The sequence below is a fragment of the Agelaius tricolor genome, unplaced genomic scaffold (genome assembly GCF_023055355.1).
Source record: "Agelaius tricolor isolate 1412-34295 unplaced genomic scaffold, bAgeTri1.0.p SCAF_1, whole genome shotgun sequence".
Classification (NCBI taxonomy): Eukaryota; Metazoa; Chordata; class Aves; order Passeriformes; family Icteridae; genus Agelaius; species Agelaius tricolor.
In genome coordinates this window covers 39,879,268-39,904,852 of record NW_027269261.1, presented here as the reverse complement: position 1 = coordinate 39,904,852, position 25,585 = coordinate 39,879,268, and the positions used below count along the sequence as shown (strand labels likewise).

General features: G+C 39.8%; 1 protein-coding gene across 5 annotated transcripts in view; it reads left to right on the top strand.

Moving 5' to 3' along the window:
• RPS6KA2 (ribosomal protein S6 kinase A2) overlaps positions 1–25,585 on the top strand; it is a 282,442-nt gene that overhangs the window by 98,266 nt on the left and 158,591 nt on the right. Inside the window, exon 1 of one of the 5 annotated variants that reach the window (XM_071430769.1) lies at positions 20,652–21,370. The exons of the other annotated variants lie outside the window; for them this stretch is intronic. Coding sequence (XP_071286870.1) covers positions 21,272–21,370 — 99 coding nt within the window. The 5' untranslated portion in view covers positions 20,652–21,271. Of the gene's footprint in view, positions 1–20,651; positions 21,371–25,585 lie in introns of those variants that run through there. 5 annotated transcript variants of the gene reach the window in all.

The following is a 25,585-nucleotide window of genomic DNA, read 5'->3' as shown; positions in this document are numbered from 1 at the left end:
CAGAGCTTCTGAGGGACCCAGTGCTCTCTGGGGGTCCATGGCCATTGTGGTACTTTCCCTTGTCCTGTGTATTTGCAGCTTCCTGCCCTTGCAGCCCTTTAGAGAGGGAGAGTAGGCTGTGTGGTTTGTTCTTTGAAATTGATAGATCATTCTAATGGCTGGAGTGATCCAAGCCCTTTTTCTTTGTCTCATGTGCTCTGTCTCTGCTTAAATACAGTTTGCTGGAGCTCCTTGTGACCAAAGACAGGACCTGGAAGCAGGAGGTGGCAGTGAGGGGCACGTCTGTCAGCAGCCTGAGTAGCTGTGAGCATGGTTTAAAAAGAGAGAAGCCCCTTCCTTGCCCTGGTGCCCCTGTTGGGGACTGGCCTTTATAGCTCATCATCTGCAACAACTTGGGCAGGCATGTGCAGAGTCACAGACACCATCCCACTAAACTTATGGTTTTCCAGTCACTGTTGACTTTGTACTACAGTCTTAGGTGAGGCCAAGGCTTTCTGTGCTTTGCCTTAGCCCAAAACTCAGCGTTTTCTGGAAAGCTTGAGCTCAGGCACAGAGCTGGTCAAAGTATTGTTTTTCTCTCTTTAGTTTGGTTTTGCCTGTGAATCTGTTTGAATACAAGCTGTATTATTAGCAGCTCATATTGACACTATTTGTGACTAATATATTATTTAGGATGAAGATGAGAGGAAATGATCATGCATTCCCTATACAAATTAGAATTCAAGTGTATTAGATTATTTCATTGTTTTAGGACTTTTGATTATTGCGAGATAATGATGTCTTAACACTATAAATAAAACCCTAAGTAATATGCAAAATAAGTTCTATTTATTTTATATCACTCTGATAGATACTTGGTATAATGTAGAACATAGCCCAAAGTAACAATTCTCCTTCAGTGGTAGGAATTTAATTTCACATAATTTTTCAAGGTCACACTAGCTCTTTCACTTGGGATTTAAAAAAAATAAATGAGGGTGAGCTCATAAAATCATATTGAATTCATATATATGCAGGTTTTATACAGATGTTGGATGACTAGATAAAGTAATTGTAGTATTTTAGAGATGCTATCATTCTTTACTAGTATTCATAATCAAAATGGGGAGTATCTTCAAAATGTTGTGTTCAAATTCAAAATTCAGCCTTTATGGTGTGCCTGGTTTGGATTTGAATCTCTTGATGCATAGTATCTACATATCTCTTTACTTTGTTGTATGTCTGCCACTAATCAATAACTTAAAATTTGGCTCTTGCATTTTTTATACTTCGTCTTTGATAGAATGAAACTTTTGAGAAACACATTATGCAGTCTCATACTCCTCTGAAAGGCTTTTCCACTAGATTTCTGAATAATAAGGGAAGATATTTAAATTAAGACACTTTTTTCAAAGACAAATTCTCTCTTAAAATTGTGAACTGTTGGTGTTGAGCAATTCCTGCATTCAAAGTGGGGTGTGCTCGTGTGCGCACGTACGTGAGTGTCCCAAAAAAAGACATAGGCATTTTCAAAGGCACAGATGGCAGCAAAGTTGTTCAGTCTTTCTTGGCCCAACCTAGGACCAAATGCTCTGTCACAGCTGTGGGAATCGATAACGTAGCAGGAAAACTGATCAAATGTTATAAATGAGTCAGTTTTTATTTCTAAGACTCAAATAGAAAAATGTCTTTGTGAGTACTGGAATTTCATCTACTTGAATTGGCTTTTTACCTTCCTTCTGGTGATTTGGAGGAGGTATAGGTTGGTGCAAACTGTAGCTCCATCCACTTTTAGGTATCCTTTTGCTGATGGGGCAGGTCAAGGGAGGTTTTAGTTAAAACATAATGGTTCTATTAATTATAATGTTCTGCCCTGTGTTATTTTAATGGAGAGAAATTTCACATGGGAGTGTGGATTTGCTCAGCTGTAGGGAATGTCATCTATATTGCCCTTTCTTGAAGAATAACCATGGCTAATGTATGTAAAGTGCTTTGATTAGGGAAGGGGCTAAACTTGGAAGGTGATAAAAAGCACTCTTTGATGGATGTGGCAAGTGAGTTTTATGAAGGCACTTAGAGACCAACTTCCCTGAACATCACACACCTCATTGCCTTTGCGTGCAAATTTTTTTTTTCATGAAAATTGAGGTGCAAGGGGGAGGAAGTGCAATTCAGGATCACTTCCTAAATCTGCAAGGAGGGAAGCACAGAAATCTGAGAGATCTGGTGATATAGGGGACTGAGTACTAACCCTGTTTTGATTCTGAACATCTCTGTAATTGTATAGCTGTCTTTTCAGATGATGTACATATAATTCTGCTGTGTCATCTGCATAGTGGTTCAGGGAATTAGAAATAGATTACAGTATTACAGGACTCAGTCCAGCAAAGATTTATGTGGAACATTTTGCTCTCTTTCATTATAAGGTCATCTATGTCATTCTGTAGGAACAAAATTTACATTTGTTTTCCTTACTAGGAGACTATTACAGGAACAATAGTGAGGAGTATCATAAGAAAGATACTTAGTAACTGATCCTCAAGTTTTGCTTCCAAGACAAACAGGCTTAAGTACTATATTCTGATATTTTCTTTTAATGTATTTGTACTCCTCAGTCTTTTTAAAATATGTTTTAATTTTTTTTTTGGTTTTTTTTACAAACAAAAAGTAAAATCTTTAGTTTCATTCCGGAGCAGAAATCAGTAACCCAAAATAATAACCTAGAAGTTATCCACACATTCAGTTAATTCTTCTCTGCAACCTTTTTTAGTCTTCACTGTTCTTCTGCCCCTCTCTGAGATGCCTGGAGAAAAACAAAAAGCAGTGCTTTCTCAGGGTCTAATAGGAAACCTGCTCTTCTCAACGTTTCTCTAGCAGAAAGTCCAAGTGAATTTGCTGCTGGGTAGCTCCTGAAAGTTGTGGCATTGAGAAGCAACCAATCTGACCTCCTGAGTGGGTGCTAATACTTGTTGGATTTAGCAATCTAGTAAAATGAAACTAGTATTTGAAGGTGCCTGTATTACTTATAATTACCTCACTGACAAGAAGTACATAAATCAGATGGGAAATCCTTAAGCTATTTTATTTCTGTGATCTGTTTTGATTGATTTGGGTTTTTTTCCATGAAAATGCTTAAAACTGTAAAGAAGCCTCAACCTGTGCATTGAGACTCGCTGTTTGCATTGGCTTCCTGGAGGACTCCCTAGCTTCTGAACACAAGCATAAGTTACCCTCCATGCCACACCTTTTCTGACCTTGCAAATTTATGCCCTGTTTTCTGAACTGGGAATATGCCTTCCCCGATGGTTGTCTATCAATTAAGTTCAGTAATTAGCATATGTTGAACTTCTGTGACTTATAAGGGAGAAGGAAAAATGTTCCAAATGGAAATTGTCATTCCATTGGAGGAAATTTCCAATGGAGGCAGAAGACACTGTCCTTGGTACAGAATCAAAGCATTGCTTTAGCTGAAAGTCTCATTAAGCTTGAGAACAATGGAAACCTGAATCAGAAGTGATATTATTTTCACTCACTTTCTGTCTGCAGCAGACCTTTGGGATTGCAGGGGAAAGAGGAATATTTGTGCATGGCTTTCAATGCAGTGACAATAACATGGAATTTAGATGTGTTGGTCACTCAGAAACAAAATGAGTAACACTACTGCTCCCCTGCTCCCCTTGCTGGTTTGTTGATTCATGTTCTGTGGACATGAATAATGCCCTCCACTGCACTAGCTGACTTTGATTTCAAGCAGACTGTTCACAAAGTTATCTACTTAACATAACTCTGCCCAGCTGGCAGGGTACTCAGACTGAAGAATATAAAGCTAATTCTTCTTGTGTGTGCTTTTGAGTCATTCAGCCTAATAGATTCCAGTGGTGTTCCAAGTTCTTTATAGAGCCAATTAGTGTTAGTGAAAAGTTAAAGCTGCAAAACTTAGGAATTACTTTGAAAAATTGTTGACATTATGTGAATGCTTAGCAGTATCACCCACATAGCAAGCGTAACAGCTGTACACTGGTCTAATTAAATTTTTCAGGCCAGGTGTGCAAAAACAAAGTATCAAAAGCTCATATATTTTAATGAGAAATCATCTTCTAATCTTGTGTTTACCGGTTCTGTGGGCTGAAATTAAAAGGTTACCTTTCTTTATTCTGGACTCTGTCTGATCTCCTCCTTGCTTAATTTGGACATGTCTATTTTACACATTCAGCTGTTGCCGTTGGACCACATGTGGCTGCACATACTCAGTGTCTGTCATATCTATATCACTGGGCAGAAATTCCTGTTAGAGTCCCTAATTCATGGATCCTTCACAACAAAACAGAGACTTCTGTAGGGACAATAGCAGTAAAGTCTTTGATATGACAGAGAATGAGGACTCCGCTCAAATCCAGCTTTCCCTTTGGAAAAACATAGTTATACCAGGGGAGAAGATGATGGTGATGGTTTTGAAAAATTGTCCTTAGAGGAAAAGCAAGTAGTAACTGCTAAATGTGTTTGTGTGATGTTATGTATTGGGGTTTTTTTTGGGGTTTTTTTTTTTTTTTTAATATATTATGTATGTTATGTATGTATTCCATATTATTGATATGGAAAGTCTCATTACAGAGTAAGTGTGCAGCATCTTACTGCAGACCCAGGAAAGAGTGTGGAACAGATAATATGGACAAAAGTTAGACAGGGTTTCTCCAAAAGGAATTTTAAACAAAAGGCTAATCAAAATAAACTTTAAAATTGAGTGTTACCATTCCATGTCATTCTCTAGTATGACAGATACTATTTATCAGAGTATTTTGTCTTGTTTTTTCTGATCTTTTTCAAACCTAAATCCTTCTGAGCATTGAATCTTAATCTGGATTGGTAAGAAAGACCCACAGGAGCTGTCATGAGCTGAATGCTGTGATGAAATGAGTCGGGCATGGCAGCTATAGAGTGACTCTGCATCTAGTCAAACACCTTGGTGGAGGTCATGTGTAGGTATCTTGTTATATGAGGAGGTCATATGCTAAAAATAGAAGAAAATAACAGTCCTGCAAAAGCTAATTCTTTCAGGAATTTATGTTTGATGTCCTGACAAACCTCTGTGGGCTGACATAAGCAGTGACATAGGAAATCTTAAATACCATGTCAAACAAGAAAAGTACTCATGTATAATGATTTTTTGTGGTAGATTTAGTGTTCTTTCTGGGTTATTTTGTTTTGGTTTTTTTTGGCTCATGAAGAGATTCGGAAACTAAAAATATTATTTTGGAACTCCATGTTTACTCAAAATTTTTATAGACTGAAATGTAAGGGTACTTACTACCACTTTTCTCACATGCAAGCTTATTGCATCTGCAACAAATTTTGGAAAATGATTTATAATGAAGCTGAATCATCAGTTGCTTACACAAACCTTTTTTTAATATAAAATGCATCCATTGGAAAAAATTATTTTTAAGTGGCAGCGCATAAAGACATAATGATTTTTGAGATTTGAGGGATTTTTCAGCCACCTAAACTTTTCACTGAAAAAGGAGTCTTCAGCTGAAGCTATAACAAACTTCCAGTGATAAAAATACAGTGATGATTATGCTGGTTATTGAGCGTTAGGTGTGCTTGAAAGCTGAGTAGAGCTTGCACTCAAGCATGCTTTCTTTATCCTAGTCTTCCCTGAATTATATTCAGTTGGCTGTTTACCTAGGTTAAAGAGAGATTTTCTTTAATTTGGAATCTGGTAAAACTCAGATCAATGAATAAGACAAAAAAGCATTTGAAAGCATAATCAGCCACTATTCTAGTGAGTGAAAAAAAGAGATAAGCTCATGCTGTTAAATATAACATGTTATTATTAGATATACAGTGAAACCAGCTATATGAAAATTGTTGAAACATGCAGTTATTAAATAATCTGTAACTGTTTTCCCATATTTGAAATAATTAAAGGTTCTCATTTCTTTATCTGTGTTTTTCTGCATTAGTGGTAATCTTTGATTCATTGCTTCTGTGTTTTGTGAAATGTAGTTTCTCAAATTAGCTTGCAGTAATTATTGATTTTTGCACTGTTATTTGGGCATTACTCAAGCACCTAATATGTGCTTAATGCTGATGCAGAAAACATGTGTCCTCTCTGAAGAGCTGACTGTAAAAAGGCCATGATCCTGGGAACACTGAATGATGCAGGTTGCTTTGGGCAGATGAGTAATCCCTTCCTGTCCAAAGTTCTACTTGCTTATATTCCACTCTGTTGAATTAAGTGAAAAAATACCAATGTGTCTTGCTATGAGTCCTAAATGAGAAGTAAAAAGGCTAAATATTTGCATTTATGTTATGTGTACTCTCTTTTCTGTCCACTTAATTTAATCCAAGATTCAAATCTATGTATGTTTTGGGGGGAGGGGAGGTGGTGGTGTTTGATGTTGGTTGGTTTGGTTTGAGGTTTTCTATTGTTTGTTTGTTTGTTTGGCTTTTTCTGGATGCACTACTGGATGTGGAGACTGAGAGGGATTTGGCTTGGAGGTTTAATTGTTCAAGATTTTCATCAATTAGTGCATTACTTTTACCCCAGTAATTCACAATATTGAATCCTGCAAATTTATATAATGGTAAGAAATCTTAGAGAATTTTGTGGTGAACTTTTAGAAGGTAAAATAGGAGTGCAGTTAAGGCCACCCCATGGGCAGCTGCTCTGGAAGGGCACAGATTTGCCCTTCTGCTCCTGCATGCTCCCAGGATCTCCTTTTGCTCAGGTACTGAAGCTCATCCAGATCCTCAGGGTTCAGAGGAGCTAAACCAGCAGAAAATGTGTGTGTGTAGAGTATCTCTGTTCCATGGACCAATACATTGTAAGCTCCCCAGGAAAAGGCAAGAGAAGATGTTAAGAGAAAGGAAGAGGGAGGGTGACAGAGCATGGGAGTCCCTTTATCAGTAGCATTGGGTCATTATAGTGTCAAACTGTGCCACTGTAATGATCATAACTAAAGCAGCAAATGCCCATCGGAGTTACAGATAGTGTTCTGTGATGAGGCATGGAGATGTAAGGGGATAATCCTGTATTTAAAATGAACTTGGTTCTGTTCATAACTCTATCACAGACCTACTGATAGGCCTTGAGCAAGCAGCTTCTCTCCTCATTGTGTGTTTCTCCAATTACAGAGACAATAGTATTGCCTTCTTATCGACAGCTGCTATTCAGGTGCTTAGCTGTCCTGGTAGAGAACGTTATGAAAGTAAAACTATAAAGTGCAGAGATCTAAATATGGAAAATCAGTAAAAGATGCTAATTTTCTGTGCTTCAGTATTGCTTGGACCTACAGGCTTTAAAAAAAAAAAGAGCTTTTTCTTTTAATTAAAATTAAAGCTTCATTACTCCTGAGTACATAAAAGCTCAATATGAAAATATCATTGCTATTCAGAACTACCATAATCTATTGCAAGTCATCTGTGAATCATCTCTAATTAACAAGGTGCTCTATTACAGGGCTTTCTGAATAATAGCAGGCTATTCTTTGCAACCCTCTAAGCTAAAGCCTATTAGCTTTTCACTATCTAAATTACTTATAATATTCTGGAAAAAATGTTTGTGGGGTTTGCCTGAAGAAAAACTCCAAAAAGCAAAGTTGCCACTGGAAAATCAGGGAATGAAATTTGTCTCCCAACTCTCCAAGAAGGATATGCAGGCTCCCTTACATGCAAGTCTCCAAAGTTGATGTGAAGTTTTTGTGAAATCTTGATGTACAAGCCCCAGATCCACTGTTTATTTTCAGATGGTATCATCAGAAGGTGGGCTTTGGTCACTGAAGGCTTAAGGCAGCTGCACACCCACTGTGACCCATTTGGTAGCTGTCAGATGTACCTATATATGTTGTTCTTGTATTTTCCAAACTATGTTTGCCCAATCCTCATGCTATTGTTCACAGATGTTCTCAGAGTTTCTGAAACTTTACAGGAAATTTTGCAAATGTCTCTTTTGACTGCCATGTCATGCATATTTTTAAGAACTACCATCTTAACCAACTCTGACTCAGAGTGTTCTACTAAGCCACTGGCTTTGAAACTTCCAAGTTTTAAGAGCGATTTAATAATTGTACATTTATCTAAGAAATATTAGATGGTATTATTTATAATTTATGGCAATATTTACCATGTAATTTCTTAGCTTCATTCTATTTCAAATAAAAATCCCCAGGAAGTATCCAAACAAAACTCAAATCAGGGTTAGGGGAAAATTCAGATTATGCATTAGTGGTTGAGCGGGGGAGTTTTCTCACAGCTATGTTGGAGTTGTCACCAAAACAAGCACTGCTATGTTCCAAGCTAATAGTATGCTGAAAAGATCTGGTTATTTATCAAGGGAAGAGAATGGAATCATAGAATGGTTTGGGTTGGAAGGCACCTTAAAAATCATACAGTCAACTAAAAATCAACTAATCATATAGTTCCAGCCCTCTGCCACAGGCAGGGGTCCCACCCACTAGTCCAGGTGCCCAGGGACCCATCCAACCTGGCATTGGACACTTGTAGGGATGAGGGAACCAAAATTCTGGGCAAGCTCTTCCTGTGTCTCATCACCCTCTGAGTAAAGAATTTCCTCCTAACATCTAACCTAAATAGTCCCTCTTTTAATTTAAAAGTGTTTTGCTATCTCCTATCACTATCTGCTTATGTAACAAGTCACTCTCCATCTATTTTAATCAGCCTCTTTAGGTACTGGAAGGCTGCTGTAAGGTGCCCCCAGAGCCTACTCTTGTCCAGGCTGAATAACCCCAGCTCCCTCAGCCTTTGTAGGAGAGGTGCTTCAGACCTCTGATCCACTTAGTGGCCCTCCCCTGGACTTAGTCCAAGAAGTCCATTTCCTTCTAATGCTGGAGGATCCAGAGAGAGGATCAGAGAGCTTTCTGTCTTATTCCATTGAGTACACAACAGGTTTAGAAGTCCCAGTTAGCCAGTCTTCCTTGGTGGTATACTCTAAGTTACCTGATTATTTTACAGGGCAACAGTGAGCTACAATTTTGAAATAGCAATAGAAAAATTGAAGAAAATCCTAAGGTATTTCTTGTGTTGAAGAGTTACTAATTATTGCTTCTACTGAGGCTCCAATAAAAACTCTTTTTTTCATGACATCTACAAAGAAAAACATAAACATCATGAAGTCTAGGACAGGGTTGTGTATTAGGACACAAACAGGGAGAGATGGTGGAGTGAGGGGAGGTTAAAATCTCAGTCTCATTTAGTACAGCTAGTCAAAACTGTGAGGAGATATGATTACCCTTTGAAAAAGAATCTGCCTGGAAAGGTAGTAGTATAAGAATAAAATATTTTAGCTGTGGGTGCATCTAAGGTAGGCACTACAGTGAATAGGAAGGTGAGATTCTAGACAGCCTCCTGAAGAGACCAACAAGTACTGAAAACTTAAATAACTGTATGATGATTTTGTGATGTTATTAAAACAGCTTCATAGGAGTTCAAGAGTGTTGTGTATTGACTGGCTGCCTGTGGTTCCATCCATGTTGCATTTGATAGGGGTTCTCAAATTCACTGAGCAATGTGCATCAGACACATCCAAGCTGCACAGCTCAGGTCATGCTGTCTGCATTCACACAGGTGTCTCAGACCTGTAGCACCCAACCTGTAGCACCAACTTGAACTCAAGTTCTGCATATGTGCTGGAATCAATACTGCATCCCTACAGAACTTTGTAAGAGGTGCATACTTGTGTGTGCAGTTAAATGGTTCTGGGAGAACATGTTGTTACCCACAGGAGATTAAATCAGAGAAGTGCCAGAAAATACTATTCTGAAAATCAGTTGAAGTGGTGCCAGTTAACACCACTGGAACTTGCAGTCTTAGTTCCAGGAGTCTCACTACACTCCCAGTGTAGTGAGACTTCAACACTAGTGGGCTTCAGCACTAAAGAGGAGCCCAGTCAGTTCTAGTGGGGTTCTTGGCTTTAAACAGCCCTCTGAATTTCTGCAGTGCAGCTAAGGGTTACTCTCACCCATTTTGGGATCCTTTTCCTTTTAAACAAACCAAGAACCTTTTATAGATTTAACTTTTTGGAAAGCACATTATCTCAAAACATAATTCCAACTTTTTCATGTTTTTAGCCAATTCACCTTGGCTAGTTTTATGATAGTAATGATAATAAAATACTTCAGGACATTTTAAAATGTCCTTTCTGTACCAGAGCTGTTATTTTAACTTTCACTGTGATTGAAAGGATAGTTTGACATGGCCTGCTCGGTGATTCCAGTTGTGCCAGGCCAGGCAGCTGCAGCATGCCAGCTCTGTGTCAGGGAAGCCAGCAGGCAGTGTTGGCATTGGCCATCCTTGCCAACAGAGGAGGCAGAGCTGCCTCACAAGCACACACACTCCTGTTCCCTCCACTGGAAAAAATATTGAGTAGGCACAGATATTTGTTTAGTGATTCAGATCAGGGAACTGAACTGGTTTAAAACTAGCATTCTGGGGGGGTATTTGGACCAGTTCTCCAGTCTGGTTCCTTCTGTGGTTGTGGGAATACTTGTGCCAATAGAGAGGAAGTAGGAAATGATGGCCTGGAGATGGCAGAGTGAGGCCACAAGCGAGGGCTTATGCCAGGACTAATGATATTCCTTTAATGAGCCAAGATACTTTTTTCTAAAATACAACAAACCTCTACACAGCCTCCAAACCCATGTTTATTTCTGTGAGAAGCAGGTGGCTTTAGATCCACTCCTCCTTCCCATGAAGACTCTGTTTCAATTCCTATTTCCCAGCATCTCTTACAGCTGCACCCATCTTGCAACAGGTTAACTGGGCCAGGGCTGTTATGTTTTCTTCTCCAGTAAAATCATAGAATCATTTAGGTTGGAAAAGACCTTGAAGATCATTGAGTCTAATCATTAACCTGGTACTGCTAAGCTCACGACGAAACCATGTCTCTAAGTGCCACACTTACACATCTTCTAAATACTTTGAGGGATGGTGACTCAACCACTTCTCTTGGCAGCTTGTTCCTGTGCTTGACAACAGGTTTTGTGAGGAAATTTTTCCTAACAGCCAATCTGAATCTCCCCTGGCAGAGCTTGAGGCCATTTCCTATTGTCCTATTGCTAGTTGCCTGGGAGAAGAGACCATACACCTCCTTTCTTCAGGTACTTGTAGAGAGCAGCAGGGTCTCCCCTGAAGCTCCTTTTCTCCAGGCTGAACATCCCCAACTCCCTCAGCCAATCCTCCTAAGTTGTGCTCCTAACCCTTTTCCAGCTCTGCTGCCCTTCTTTGGACTCACTGCAGCACCACTGCAGTCCTTCTTGCCCAAAACCTGACCACAGGGTTTGCGGTGCAGCCTCACCAGGGCTGAGTACAAAGCACTGCCCTCATCCTGCTGGTCACACTATTCTTGATACAAGCCTGGATGCCCTTGCCCTTCCTACCCACCTGGGCACAGCTGGCTCATGTCCAGCTGGCTGCCCACCAGCACCCCCAGGTCCTTTTCCACCAGGCAGCTTTCCAACCACTTGTCCCAAAGCCTTTAGCAGTGCAACAGGTCAACACTCCCCCCCGATTTGGTGTCATTTGATGCAAACTTGATGGGGGTGCACTCAGTTCCCTCATCCTGATCATCAATAAAGATATTAAACAGGATTAGCCCCAATATGGAGCCATGGGACACAGCTGGATGTTTCAACTCTAATGTTTCCCCTGTAACACTATGACTCCAGAAGCCAATAGATTTTAAAGCTTTGTGTGCTCAAAGACACACATTTTTAATGCTTCAGAATTCAGTTAAATTCATGCTGCTAAAAGGATTTCTTTCCATCTATTACCATTGTAAGTGTTACTACATAACAGGTACAGCCCCTTGAATAAGCCTTTCTGATTTGTTCTCATATTTCTTTTTGCATGTTTTTGGATCTTCTGAAGTCCATGTCTCTGGACTTCAGAAGATTTAGGCACAAAATAGTGCCTAAAAATCAAGTATCAGGAAGTAATCCTCTTTTCAAGCTCACGTTTTGCTTTTTAATTTTTTTAATTGTTTTTTTATTGTTTCAACTTTCTCAAGTTAAGAGGAGTGAGTCATACATTTGAAGAGAAGATCTAGGGAGTAGGAAGTAAGAAGAGATGAGGAGAGGACTCTGGAATCAAGGAAGTGACTAAATATGTAAATATTAAGAACATAATAAAATAACAGTGGGAAAAAAATAAAACATTTTTCAGTCCCCAAGGCATACAATAGCAAGGTTCTGCTGTGCCTTTTTGAAATGCTCCTTGATATCCTTGCTTGCAGTTCCTAAGCAGCCCAGCTAGACCAAGATGCCCTTGAAAAGCTTTTAGGAAGCTGTACGAATTCTCTTTTTTCTGTGATGATGGGAGGGAGAACCTTATTACAAGTTTGTATAGTAGTTACATTATTTGTTCCTCCTATCTGACATATACATCTATTTTCTCTTTTGGGAGTTGAAGCAAAAGAACAATCTCCTAATTGATAGCTGTCCTGCCCTACATCACAGTAAGGTTTCAAGTGTTTCAGGTGTTAAAGGAAGTATCAGAAATATGAAATCAGATCCCAGTAGCATATTAAGGCAAAGGTGTCCCATTCCAGTGGATGTATATCATGTGAATCACACAATATACACTGCAAACTTTATGTATTTGGTATGACTGCTTTGTGACACTAACAGAAGTTTATGGTTGAAAGGAAAGTGGTTCTTACAGGATTTTTGACTGGTTAAAGAAAAAATATTGGAGTCAAACATCAGCATTGCTAGTGAAATAATGAATTCAATATTTTTGTTGTATGTCTAAAGATGTTTCATTTTCTTTGAAGAAGGTCACTGTATTTAGGCAGATAATATCACTTGGGAAGTGTTTTATATCATCTTTGCCACAACTGTATGTTTTCCCTGCATATTGAAGCATATGAATATGTATTTGAACCTTTATCAAGTAGCATGGCTTACTTTATGATGTAATTAATTGCACACTTTAATCTCTAGTTGATGAAAAACAGATAAAACTGCCATTTTTGTGTTGTGCATATGGAGAATTAGATTCTTGCTTTGTGTTGTGCATAGTGTTGCTTATTTCTCTGTATATCTCAAAGTTGTTTCAGGATTTGAAAAGATATATGAAATTCACAGCAAGATGTCAAAGGATCAAATTGACTTAATATGATGAGTTGCCCTTTTTTTTTTTGTCCATTAGTTTAATCAAGAATTTGGATGTTGAATATTCCATATGTGCTCTTTATAACAAATTTTGCACACTTGTTAGATGAATAGGAAGACATACACAAGATGTTGAAATTTCTTGCAGATATTTGATGATGCATCAGCAAGGAAGACTCACTTCCAGTGTGGGCAGGCTCAGTTATGCAGGAAGAACCTCATGCACTTCCTGGTGACTTTGGTGAGAGAGGTGACACTACACTTAAGAGAAGTGTATCTGAAATTAAATAAGGAAAAGGTCATCTAATATACTAAACCTATCCAAATAGTAGTGTGGCCTTGTGACAACAATTAGTCCTAAACCGAGACATTTTATGGTGTCTTTCTTCCCTTTACTTGTCAGCAGTAATACAGGACCTTGGACTATATTGTTCTCAGTGAATTAAGAAATCATTTTGTGTCTTGGTGAACAGCAATGGAACCAAACTAACTTTTTGAGGGGTAAAATGGTACTGTATTTTTTCCAGTTTCACACTTCCTCTGTTGCTGTATTAGACACAGAGGAATTTAGACACATTAGAATTTAGACCTTTTTTTTTTCTCTGACGGTTCTTCAGCTTCTATTTCAAAAACAGGCAGGGATAGATGTGCCTGTAATCTGGAGTTAAGTACTTTCACTACATTAATTTAAAGTGGCTCTTCAAAATTTGTCTAAAAAGCCATAGAAGACCAACAAGAAGGAAATTATTGCTGAGGATTTCAAGAGTGATTAATGAGTTTTTAATTTACAAATCTCATTTTTGTTGTGTCTAGCATGTGGTAGGTATTCATACAACCTTAAGCCCAATTTCCAGTGTGTTAGGTTTCTAATATATTTTGAAAATATACCATGTGTCATTTGTCCTGCTAGATACAATGCCTACCCAGGTAAATTTGCATGTCCCATTGGTTTATTCTTTGACATTACTCACAGTTAATCTCTTTCTGTAAATAAATCTAGCAAATGTGTGACAGCCTTCAACTAAAATTTCAGCTGTGAAACCCATAATATCAATCATTGTGTTTTCTCTGAAAGAGCTGTCATGCAGTCGCAGAATATTCCAGCCCCATTTTATGGAAGGAGATTTGAAGCAGAGTTTTTTCTCTGAGTTGCAGTGCAGGTGCAAACTTTTAGGGTCCTGAGTTTACATACCCACTTGTCAGAGTGCAAACTGTCTCCTTTCTGGCTGAAAATACCAGGAGGTGTTTTCTTCACTGGGGACAGGAGATGCCAACTGGGAAGACTAAGAGGAAAATGGTGCCACCTCCATTCTGATAAAGGATCCAGAATGTGGCTGGATTTTGTACAAGCCCTGGAGCTAGGCATAGCTAGAGAGTTTAAGGTTCTTCAAGGTCATACAAATAGTTTCAGATATAAAAGAAGGACATTAATTCAGGTCACTCAGTTCAAGTAAATATGATGCTTTTATATACCTTGTTAACTTTTGTACCTTACGTGTGGTTTTACTAAATAAGTAAAGGGAAAAATTTTACCTAAAATTGGTACTTTGCTGAATAAAATTTGCAAGCCCCATTATACACTTTTCTGTTTTTCAGAGTTTCAATGGCAAACAGTGGTCTGGTTTTTCTGCTCACTTTAGTGTCAGCTTGCTCTGTCAATGATTATTAGAAGTAGAAATGGGTGTTCCAGTAAATGTTCCATGCACTGTTTCTACTGTTAGGTGTAGGATATCTTTCTGAGCCTATTAAGGGAAAATTGCCTATTAGGAGTTTTTTAACAAATGCCTGTCTTTTTAATATTGTTCACAGCTAGTCTGAATAAACAGTAAACATATGCTGTGCATAATGAAGTTCTTCCATCCAATTTTCTATTGTGTAACGTTCGCTCAAAGTGATACTCATAAATATTCATGTGATAAGACCGCTCATACTTCAGTTATCATCCTTCCTTCCAGAAAACTTCCAGTCCTTTATAGGAGAACAGTGTGACTGTCTGATTGTCCAAAGAAAAGAAAGCAGAATTGTATCTTCGGCAATCTCCTTCATGTTGGAGTAGAAGCTTACATAATATGAAGGAAATTGGATTTTTGGGTTCTTTGTCTTACATTTGTATCTAAGCCACCAGAATCCAGCAAGACCAGTATATATTATCAGCCAGGAAAGTAAAATGCTCAGTGACACCGCTAAAAAACAAAAAAAACAGAGAATTGAGGCTGATACTCTTCCATGCAGATTGCTAGACATTGTAATCTCCATCTTAAAAGCAGCCCACAGCTGAGTGATGTGTGTGTGGCCAGTGAAGCTGCTGCGTGGTCCCCTGAGTCTGTGAGCATCAAAGCACATATGGGAGCAGTCAATACAGCAGCTGCGGCACTTGCCAATCTGATGCTCCAGCACTAACACAAGATGCTTTTGTGAGAATTAAAATGTCTGTCCTCTGGTGAAAACTCAATCAAATATTGTTTTCTTATTTCTGGAACTATTACTTCTGCAGCACTCATAGGTCTCCCTGCACATAAGAACAAGCCACATGTCCTCATAGTGGAGCTCATTTGGTAGTCTAAAAGTAACACTATAACCATGTGACTGGTGGGTGCTTAGGAAGGATTGAGGAAGATGTTTGGGCTACTGAACCAAGGAGACCTCAATGGTCGGAAGCTCTGTCAGGGGAGATTTAGCTTGCATATTAGGAAAAGGTTTGTCACCCAAGGGGTGGTTGGGCACTGGAACAGGCTCCTCAGGGAAGGGGTCACAGCACCAGCCTGACAGAGTACAATAAGTGTTTGGACAATGCTCTCAGGCACATGGTGGAATTCTTGGGGCTGTCATATGCGAGGCCAGGGGTTGGACTCAATAATCTGGGTGGGTCCCTTCCAACTCAAGATATATGATTGTTCTTCTCCAGAATGGCACAGGGATGGTTCACCATCTGAGTGCAACTGTGTAATTTTTTTTTTTTTTTTTAAATCTTACTGTTGATGTAGTCTATTGAGAATTCTTCAGAACTTTTGTGTCCATCTAATCTACTTGCATCTTTGCAAAATACTGATTTCAAATCTATCAAGAACTTATTTTGATGCCCATTTTTAGGAATGTTTAAATGTGTTGAATAGAATCCACTAAATGGAATATCACCATATCAAGCAAAACAGGTCTTTTTAGAGTCTCTCTCCTGGGGCTGATGCACTTCTATTTATACTAGTTTCTCTTCATACAATTGCCAGTGTTGGATGTTGCTTTTAGCAACAAGGGAATTACATAGATGTGGGTATAGGAGATAGTCTGTTTTTGCCTTGAGTTTACAAGTGCAAGATTAAACAGACATTGTTGGGCTATTATGTTTCTCTTGGGATTAAAGAAAACTGTGTCCAAGGCACCGGTGTCCCGGTGTCCAACTGTCCCGCCAGTTTGTCGGACCCAGTTAGACAAGGTGACTTCACTTTCTCCTTCCTTCTGAGCAGTGATTTTAATTTGCAAGATGGCTAAAGGGGCCTGCACCTCCACTGGAATAATACATATACAGAAAAGGATCAAAATTACTGAAGCTTGTGATGCACATCCAGGAGGTGAGAGAAATGAGAAAAAGCACTTTGTTTCCTACCTCTTCCCTTGTATCCCCATCCAGCCAACATGGCTGATCACTTGTCAGTCCTGGTTTGGTGAGAGATGATTAGTCACTGCCTGTGTTCTGTGGTGCTGGCAGGCCAGCGTGCCTTTTTGAGAGAGAAAACTCCAGTGAAGTAAGTGTGTGCTAAACAGGACAAGGTACTTAGCAGCTGGAAAAGCTGAGACCCACACTGATGCAATGAGAGCAAAGCCCAAGCACTTCTTTGGGCAAAGCCCATCCATATTATTGAAAGAAATATCAGGAAGAAAAATAGCTACCTTATGTATTCATGGAGGAAACAAAAGCCACGTGGCAATTTGTCCAGCATTCAAGATGAAATGAAACAGCAGTCACTGAAAGAGTCATATACAATCTAACCACTGGGGGGAAAGTCTTGTTCTTCATTCAGCTGATTGGTGTCCCTTGGAAACATCTGCTTTGTTCCTGAGTTTCTTTGATGAGAGCATAAATGGCACTGCGTAATTCACCTTTAGTGTAGCATTGTCTCTTGGGCCTCTGTTGTGGGAGTCTCATTTTCTTTTTCTCTGCATGTTGTGTTCTGATAATCTTATTTGTTCTGTCTGTGGTGTCTCTTCTTCTGATGCTTTCTTATTTCTCTCTGGATTTTGTTCTTTCTGATGGACTTACTGAGGAAGGATTGGTAATACTGATTGCATTTGCAAGGAAGATACTATCAATTCATAGTTTTTACTTTTACAGTGATGGCTAATTTACTCAAGTAGCAGAGTCATTCTGGGTTTGCTCATAAATTGTTGATTCACATAAAAAAATAGAAGGCCTAATTTCAACATGGGGCCTGATGCTCTGTGTAGTACAGTAATACAAAATTTCTCTTGGTAATTATATCTTCCAGTTTGTGGTAGGTATCTTGGACTTGCATGTTCTATCATTTAGATATTGATGACTCATCTGGCATTGGCTACTGGCATCCTTCTCACTTGGGTGCTGTTCAGGCTGTTGTGCTGCCCTCTGTTAATTTTCTAAGCCTGGGTCCTTCAGTCTGTTCCTGCTCTTGGTATGGTCCGTCTGTATGAGGAAAGAACCTGTGGCTTTCATTACATATTATTGGAAATTCTCCATTTATCTTTTAAATATCAAACCTGGGCTATGTAATATCTAACTTTGGTGATTCCTGTTGGAGAGTTTGTCTTGAATGCTGGCTGTGAGCTTTTTGGTTTGGGTTTTTTTTAAGCCTTTTTCCAGCTGAAATAAACTTTATTTTGCTATTAACCTCACTGGGAGGAGTGGCAGCCATGATATTGTATTTATTTATTTTGTGTTGCAGCATATATGATTCTAGTCTTAAAAAGCGTATTTCAGAATACAGATGAATATTACTGGTTGATGCCAATGTGTCATAGGTCACCTCCACCATTTTTGTTGTTTATTGTTTTCTTAAATTGAGACATTTAGAGATTTTTTTCCTCCATGAAGTTCCTCAGTAGTTAAAATTGCTCAGAGAAGAGAAATAATTTAAAGACATGAATTTTTAAGTGCAGTTAATATTTCACATTGTAGATTTATCTGACCGTAGTGTGTTTATAAATGTTTTGCTGAATGTTCCAATGTAACCAAACTTATTTTTTTATTACAACCACTGTGAAAAGTGGTTATTATCTGACTTGCATCAAAGTTTCAGATAATGTTTTTGATGCCTCTTATTTGTTTTTCTGAGGAAAAGTTAAGTTCAATGTCTTGAAGCATGCCACATGGAACAGTAGTAGAATTTCCTTTTCACATATCTATCCCCATGCTTTAATTTTGCATGCAAGTGTATTTTGTTTAATTTCTGCATTTGTATTTTTTATGTAAATTGTGCATCTCCGTTGCTTTTGCTTTTTTGCAAAAGTTGGAATATATTCTGCAATATCTCTGCTGATCTGCTGTCAGTAGAGTGAAGGTGCTTGGTTGTCCTTCTGCATTTAATCCCTAATTACCTGTCTGAAAGCAGAATAAGAAAACAAGAAGAGCACGTCTATTTCCATGCCTGTGTCATGTCAGGGATGTAGGAGAGTTACTTCCTATCCCTGGGCATGGTGCTCAGTGTTATAGTCTAACCTTTAGCATACAAGGATAGTTTCTGCTCTGATGTGGACAATAACTTGCCAATACATTGTGATGGATTTAAAAAAAAAAATTGTGGTAAAGAACAAAATTCTGAATGTAATAAGTGTACCTGGTAGTTAGGTATTAAGTCATGACCTGTGTAATTTTACTGGAAGTTTATTACAGTGCAGGCACATTTAATGGTGAATGCAAGTCCCTGTATGTGAAATCACCATTGATGTAATGAGAAGGGAAGGTTGTGATAAATCTGCCAGTGCAATAGTAACAGGCACTCATATACTTCATGTTATTACACACAGCCTGTGTATTCGAAGCTGGGAAGTTATCACCTCCTCTGCATTAATAAAGATGTCAGTGACCAGGGATGTATCTGTGACAGGAAGGGATCAGGGACCTCACCCTGGACTTGTTTGTTTGCTCTTTAAGGCTCAAGTGGCTTACACAGGTGGGAATGTGTGAGGCTACCAAAAGCCATTGCCAGCACAAAGCCTGGTCCAGCTTGTGGCAGGACTCCTCTTTGCCAGGGAAAAGGCAGCACAGAAGTAGCAGCAGCAGTTGTGTGGCGTGTCAGGGCAGGTGAGGGGCAGGTCACATAATCAGCGGAGTGCCTGAGGCCTTTGTGACACTGCAGATTTTACTGCAGCAAGCTTGTGAGGAGACACAAAACTTGACTAGAGAGGCTGCATCAGCAAGTAATTTTGGCATTGAGCAACTAAATTGCCTTTTAGCCTGTTCATTGTTTTGCCTGTGTATAGGGTTACCTATATATACCTGAGGTTTTCTTCTTGGACGCTTGCCTCTGCTCCAGCATCTTTAGCTGGGGAAACAAGGGAACTGTAATGGCAAAAAGGCTCCTAGGCTTGACATGGGGCAGCACACTGAAAGCAACCCCCAAAGGTATTTTTGTTGCAAACCAAGAGGCTCAGAGAAGCAATCAGAAGGCTTGCTGAGAAGAGATAAGGAAGAAGCAGACTGTCCAGACTGTCACTGTGAAACAGTCACCTTAGGCGGGGGTAGCACCGGTGTCCAGGCATAGCAGAGTCAAGCTCTATAAGATTATGGAGCCCAGCACTAATGGCAGCCTTTCCATTCTAGCCTCCTTTTTAATTAAACCATAAATGTCAAAATATCATTTCCTTTTTTTCTTTTTTCTTGTTAATACTTCTTTGGGTGCATATAGACTATGGTGAGCTTTAGGCAGAAGAATAGGACAGAGAACCTGAGAAAAAGTAGATATTGACTGGCATTGCTAGCCAAGGTAGTTCACAGCCAAGACATGCAAGTAAAGCAAAATACACCTCTCTTTTAGAGCAGATGGACTTGAGAGGTGTTGTCATTTAACCTCCAAGTCTTCTCAGGCTGTAACGATGTCCGAGGTTGTGAGAGAAAGGCATGTCTAGGTGCTCCTTTGTAGCCAGAGAGAAAAGGCTGCCATGGGAAAAGAGCCTGAAGTGTGTGCAATAGGCAGAGAAAGCTCTTTGGTCTCTGGAACACACTGAGATTCATTAGTTTTTGAAGAACAGCTGAAAAATGTGATTTTGTTGCGGGGAGGTGGGGGTGCAGCTGTAAGTCTGCATGCTTGCTGTGCAGCTCAAAATTACAGCCCGTAAATAGATGTACATACTCAACCTCCTAGAAGGGCTGTAGCTCCCTGCTGTAGTACAATAAGAATAGTAATACTTACCATTTAGATTGTGCTTTCTATTTCCAGAGCCGTGCCAGTGTTGGGTATTTCAATGTAGAGCGGGCGGGTGACTGTGAACAGGATATGGCGAGCTTGTCAATTTGGGGGCGGAGGGGGGACAGTGCTATTTTGCATACTCCCGGAATAAAAGGAGATTCAAACCCTTCTATTCTGGCAGTGGGGGCATGACATCTTTCAGCTTTCTTCCAGGAGCGGCTCTCACAGGGGAGCCGATTTCTTCTCGGATCTGACCACCACAGCCCTCAGTAATTATAGCAGCGTCTGAATTCTGAGCTAAAAACAGAAGTGCAGCATGTGCCTATTCCCCATGTGATTCAGAAAGCAGGAAATTGAAAGAGCCTGACTGAGAGAGAAGAGGGAGCGCAAAGCAATAGACACATCCAATATTTGTCTGGAACCTGCTCCGCCTGGGACGCAGGAGCTGTCATCCGCCGGCGCTGATTCTGCGTGCAGCCTCAGCCCGGCCTCATTGGGCGTAGCGGGACCGGCGGCGGGGGGGAGCGGCGGCAGCGGGGACGGAGTTGGGCTCGGCGCACCCGAATGTAAACAGAGCGGAGCGGGGAGGCTGCATGCTCCGAGGGGCCGGCTCCGGGCTGCCCCGGCTCCGGCAGGCACCGCGCTGTGCCCGGCTCCATGAACAAAACCAGGCGCTTCGGAGGATCTGCTGCCTGTGGATATAAATAGGGGGCAATCGGGATGCGTTAGCTTTGCCCGCCGGCGCCGCAGCTCCTTCGTGCTCCGCGCCGCGGCTGGGACAGGGCGATGGACATGAACATGAAGAAGTTCACGGTGCGCCGCTTCTTCTCCGTCTATCTCCGCAAGAAGTCTCGGTCAAAGAGCTCCAGCCTGAGTAGATTTGAGGTAAAATTCGCCTTAACTTTGTTAAATGTAGCAAATGCTGTTAGGGGCAGGTAGCGGAGGTGCAAGAGAACCGCCTGCATTTACTGATGTGGTAAGTAGTTAAAGGTGCTCTTTCCCTGGAGGTGGTGATACTCGCACCTAATGTTCTTTGTTTCCGTGTAATTCAGGGCTTTTTCTCGGTAGTATTCAATAAATTGCATAATATATTTAGTGTTGCCAAGAGTCCTTTTATCAGCTTTGCAGGGGAGGAGGAAGCTGGTTCAGGACATCATGAAGTTGTAGGAAATAATTACAGATCCACTTAAATTAGAACAAATGACACCACAGTTTGAAATAGCCTCATATTTTAGTCTTCCCCTGCATGCGTACCATTCTTTCTTAGTGCTAGGTTTCCAAATAATTAATCAGTTTGCTAGTGCCTTTCATATATATATATATGTGCTATGTTAGACAGGGATTCTCTTGATTATTTCTCCATTATTTCTTGATAGATTCTCATGTTTGCACGTATTTTTTGCATTTATCTTTCTCCCATACATCTCTCTTGGTATTTTTTCATTTACTTTGTTTTAGGAGAAGTTGTTCTTTGGGAGCTGGGGGGACAATGTCAAGCCCTTCATGATTTAGCAGTGTGGGGAGATGAAAGCAGTTCAAGTAGGAGGTATTAGCAAATTGGAATGTGTGAATTGGTTAGAACCCGGATTTCTGCCTGCCTTCCTCAAACCATTGTTCTTCAGCCCTGTATTTGGAGCTGTGAATAGTCGGCAGGATGTGAGATCAATTGAATAGATGTCAGTTATATTTATGTTGTTCACTTTACCATCGCAGATGATCTGCAACCTCTGCATTAATATAGAGGTAGATGGGGTCTGATTCCCTTCTGTCTCACGTTTATTTTGTGCTGGTGTACTTCAATTGACCTCTGAGGAGTTACTCTGATTTGCACTGGTACTCCCAGGAGGAGGATTTGTCTTGTGCTGTGTGAATACATTTTGAAACGTTATTCCCTTAGTGTCCTATTTAAAGCACCAGGTAATTGTTTGAACATAAAGTTCTTCATGTGTCATTGCTTAAACAGGGCATGCTGAAAAGCCAAGTTTTTCACCTGTGTGTTTTGTTGGTTGTTATTTTCTTTCCTAACTATTTAAAATCAACTTTCTTGGAAAATGATCATGTAAATTTTTATTCTCATCATCAAACAGACATGCTGTGCATTTAAAGTAAACTAATAACTCCCTCCTTGGAACAGTCGCATCCCAGCAGGACTGAGGGGAGAGATGGGGATACCTTTCCTTTCCTGATTGTGTAGTCAGAATCACAGAGCTTAAGCTGGAATAAATGTTCCTTGCATCACATTGTAAATTCTCTAAGCTCGTGCTCCAACAGAGACAAGTAGACCTGCAGTTACTTGAAGGGGTTCTGACACAAATGAGTGTCTTCACAGGCCACCAGTGTCAGGATGGGATGTTAGGAGGGGAGTTGGTTTGGGAAGAGCAGAGCCCCAGCAAACCTCATGGGGAGAAACAGATTCCACCATACTAATTATTTAATTGGATAATCCATTGTGAATGACCAGTACGACTCAGCACTTAAAAAAAAAAAGGCTTTGCAATCCCTTTGACCACCAGTGTTAGATTTACTGGACTTTCTCAATAATTATGAAACAGTTTCCCTTTATGTGAGTTGTATTCTAATGATTTTTTTTTCTGATTTTAAATAATTTGCTTCAAGAAGCAGCCTGATACTTACCCGGTCGCACACGTACCTTCAGAGCACTTCATCCACTTCCCTCCTTTCTTCCCTGGCTCGTCAGTAATGACCAACTTGATGCAAAGTGACTCTGTATTATAATGGAGTGGAGAATAGGGGCTGTTCCAGCTATGAAGAAAAAATTATTCATAAAATCTGTTCTGCTATTTAAGTGTGAGAATCATCAGAAATGTTACTTCTTTGGACAGGGGTTGACAGCCAAACATGAACATCAAGTCTCCTCGGTGGTTCTCATCCCTGAGTACTTCTGTGTATAAATTTGTAATTGCAGGCTAACAAGTGCTTATCAGACAAACAGAAAGTGAGAGGAAGGCTGTTAGATGGTTTTTTAGAAGTGAGAATTTTCTTCATCCTAGTAGGTAGATATTTTTAAAGATGCAGTAAAAAGATACAGGTTGTTACATCATGGAATGAGTAAAAGTAAAATAAAGAAATTTGGAAAAAAACACATGGGGCATTGCTTTGCTTAGTGTGCATTAGCTAATGTACCTGGCAGAAATTGTGTTGCACAATGTCATTTAAAATTTGGAAGGGAACTGATTTTACTAGGTTGTGTGGGATTTTTATTATGTTGTTCTTTTGGCAAGTTGGGAAGGAGGATTGAAGGGTTTAAGATAGATACTCCTAGGCTCAAGCATTTGATATGCTTAAAATACCACTATTAGAGTAGATTCAAAAATAATACAGTATTAGTTATTAATACCATGATTAATTACTTTTTCTACTGTGGCATTCTACACTTCATATTCACTTGTAATGAGAATGGTAGCTTACAGGGCCAGGATACAGCTGCAGAAAAGGACTTAGCAAAATCACAGCTTGTAACCTGACCTTTACTTGATTGTTTCAGATGCCAATGTCATTGCTATACCTGAAACAACAAGATGACCACCTTGTGTAAACAGCTGGGTTTCACACTTTGTCCTGCTAAAAGAGGCAGAGTGCACTCTGGTAATGAGATGGTATTAGGGTTTCATTTCATCTTGCCTAAAATTCACGCCCTTTTTATTATTCTGGAAAAATCTGGCTGAAATTTGAATTTATTTGGCTACATTTTACGGGTTTCAGTTTATATTATTTTTCAGTATGGCCTGCATTGCCCTTCATTTAAAAGGTATCTAGTGATGTAATTTTATTGAAAGTGCAGAGCCAAGTTTTGCCCTTCTACATGCGTGGAGTTCTGATTGAAGTCAGCTGAAAATCCAGCAAAGTCAATGGGAACTGCATGTGTGCATCTGAGAAAGGGCTTTGTTTATGGTTCTTGCTGAGTGTTGATGAACATGAATGTGAAACCATCAGGATAAAGTACACACAGTGGGGATCTGCTAAAGACTTTGAGACCCAGTGGAATGTGTCTTATGGCAGTGAGCAATATCTCTTAATTTATAAATCAAAATTTAAATATGCCATTGGAATAAGCTAGGAAATACCTAAGCTTATAAAGAATTTGATAATATTTATTCCAATTACGCAGGAGCATTTTTTTTTTCCTTTTGAGAAAACAATCAATTAAGACATTGCCTTTTATTCTTTTTGGAGATGCTTCTGACTTTTGTCTTCCTGATGTATTTTTAATTCATTATTCTTCCACTTTAATTCTTCTAATTTGTTTTTAGTCTTACTGGTAATGATGAATTCAAATTATGTTTAATCTATGTATGGGGCTTAGAGCCTAGCAGAGTTCTTGGAAATTAATTCAGAATTAATTTGGATCCTGGTGTGTCTTGGCATGGTCAGTTTGAGAGGCAGGATCTCCTGTGGATGATTCGAGCTTGGGTCCTCCTCTGGTTCCAGCACTGGCATGTAGGAAATGGAAGTGAACCTATGCAGGCTTGAAAGTAGTAGTGCAGAAGACTGGCACTGGCTTTGTAAATACTTTGTTAGGAGAGATTTGTGGTTCTAATCTTAGGCTCTGATTCTGATTTCCTACAAGCTGAAGTTACAGCAGCCTTAGGAAAGAGCCCACAAAATGCTGAGCTAGACTGCTCCTTTTCCACAGTGGGCTGGAGCAATTGTGAATTCTTCTGCCCTTGTATAAAGAGCAATTCTGTTCCTTATCAGCAGTATGCCCTTTATTCTTTTTTATTACTTTTATAGTTACTCACTTGGTAGAGGAATAGAGTCTTTCTGTCAAATGTTAGCCAGAATAAAGGCAAGTTAAAGAAAGGAGATGGGGCTTATCAGCCCAAGAACATCTCTGCAAGGTGTAAGTCCTGAGGCAGCTTTAGTTTTCACTTTTTTCCCCCCCGTGGTAATGATCATCTTTTTGATGTGTGTTCTTGTTACAGCAGAAGGCACAGACACTGTTGTAGTGTCTGAGTTTCCCAGCTGCAGGCAAGACTTTTACGAGGAAATGCTGCAGTTCTTGTAGTCTTGCACAGCTTGCTGGGGGGAAGGGAGGCAGGGAGGGGAGAGAGAGCAAGAGCAGAGGAGCGTGTAGTCCCT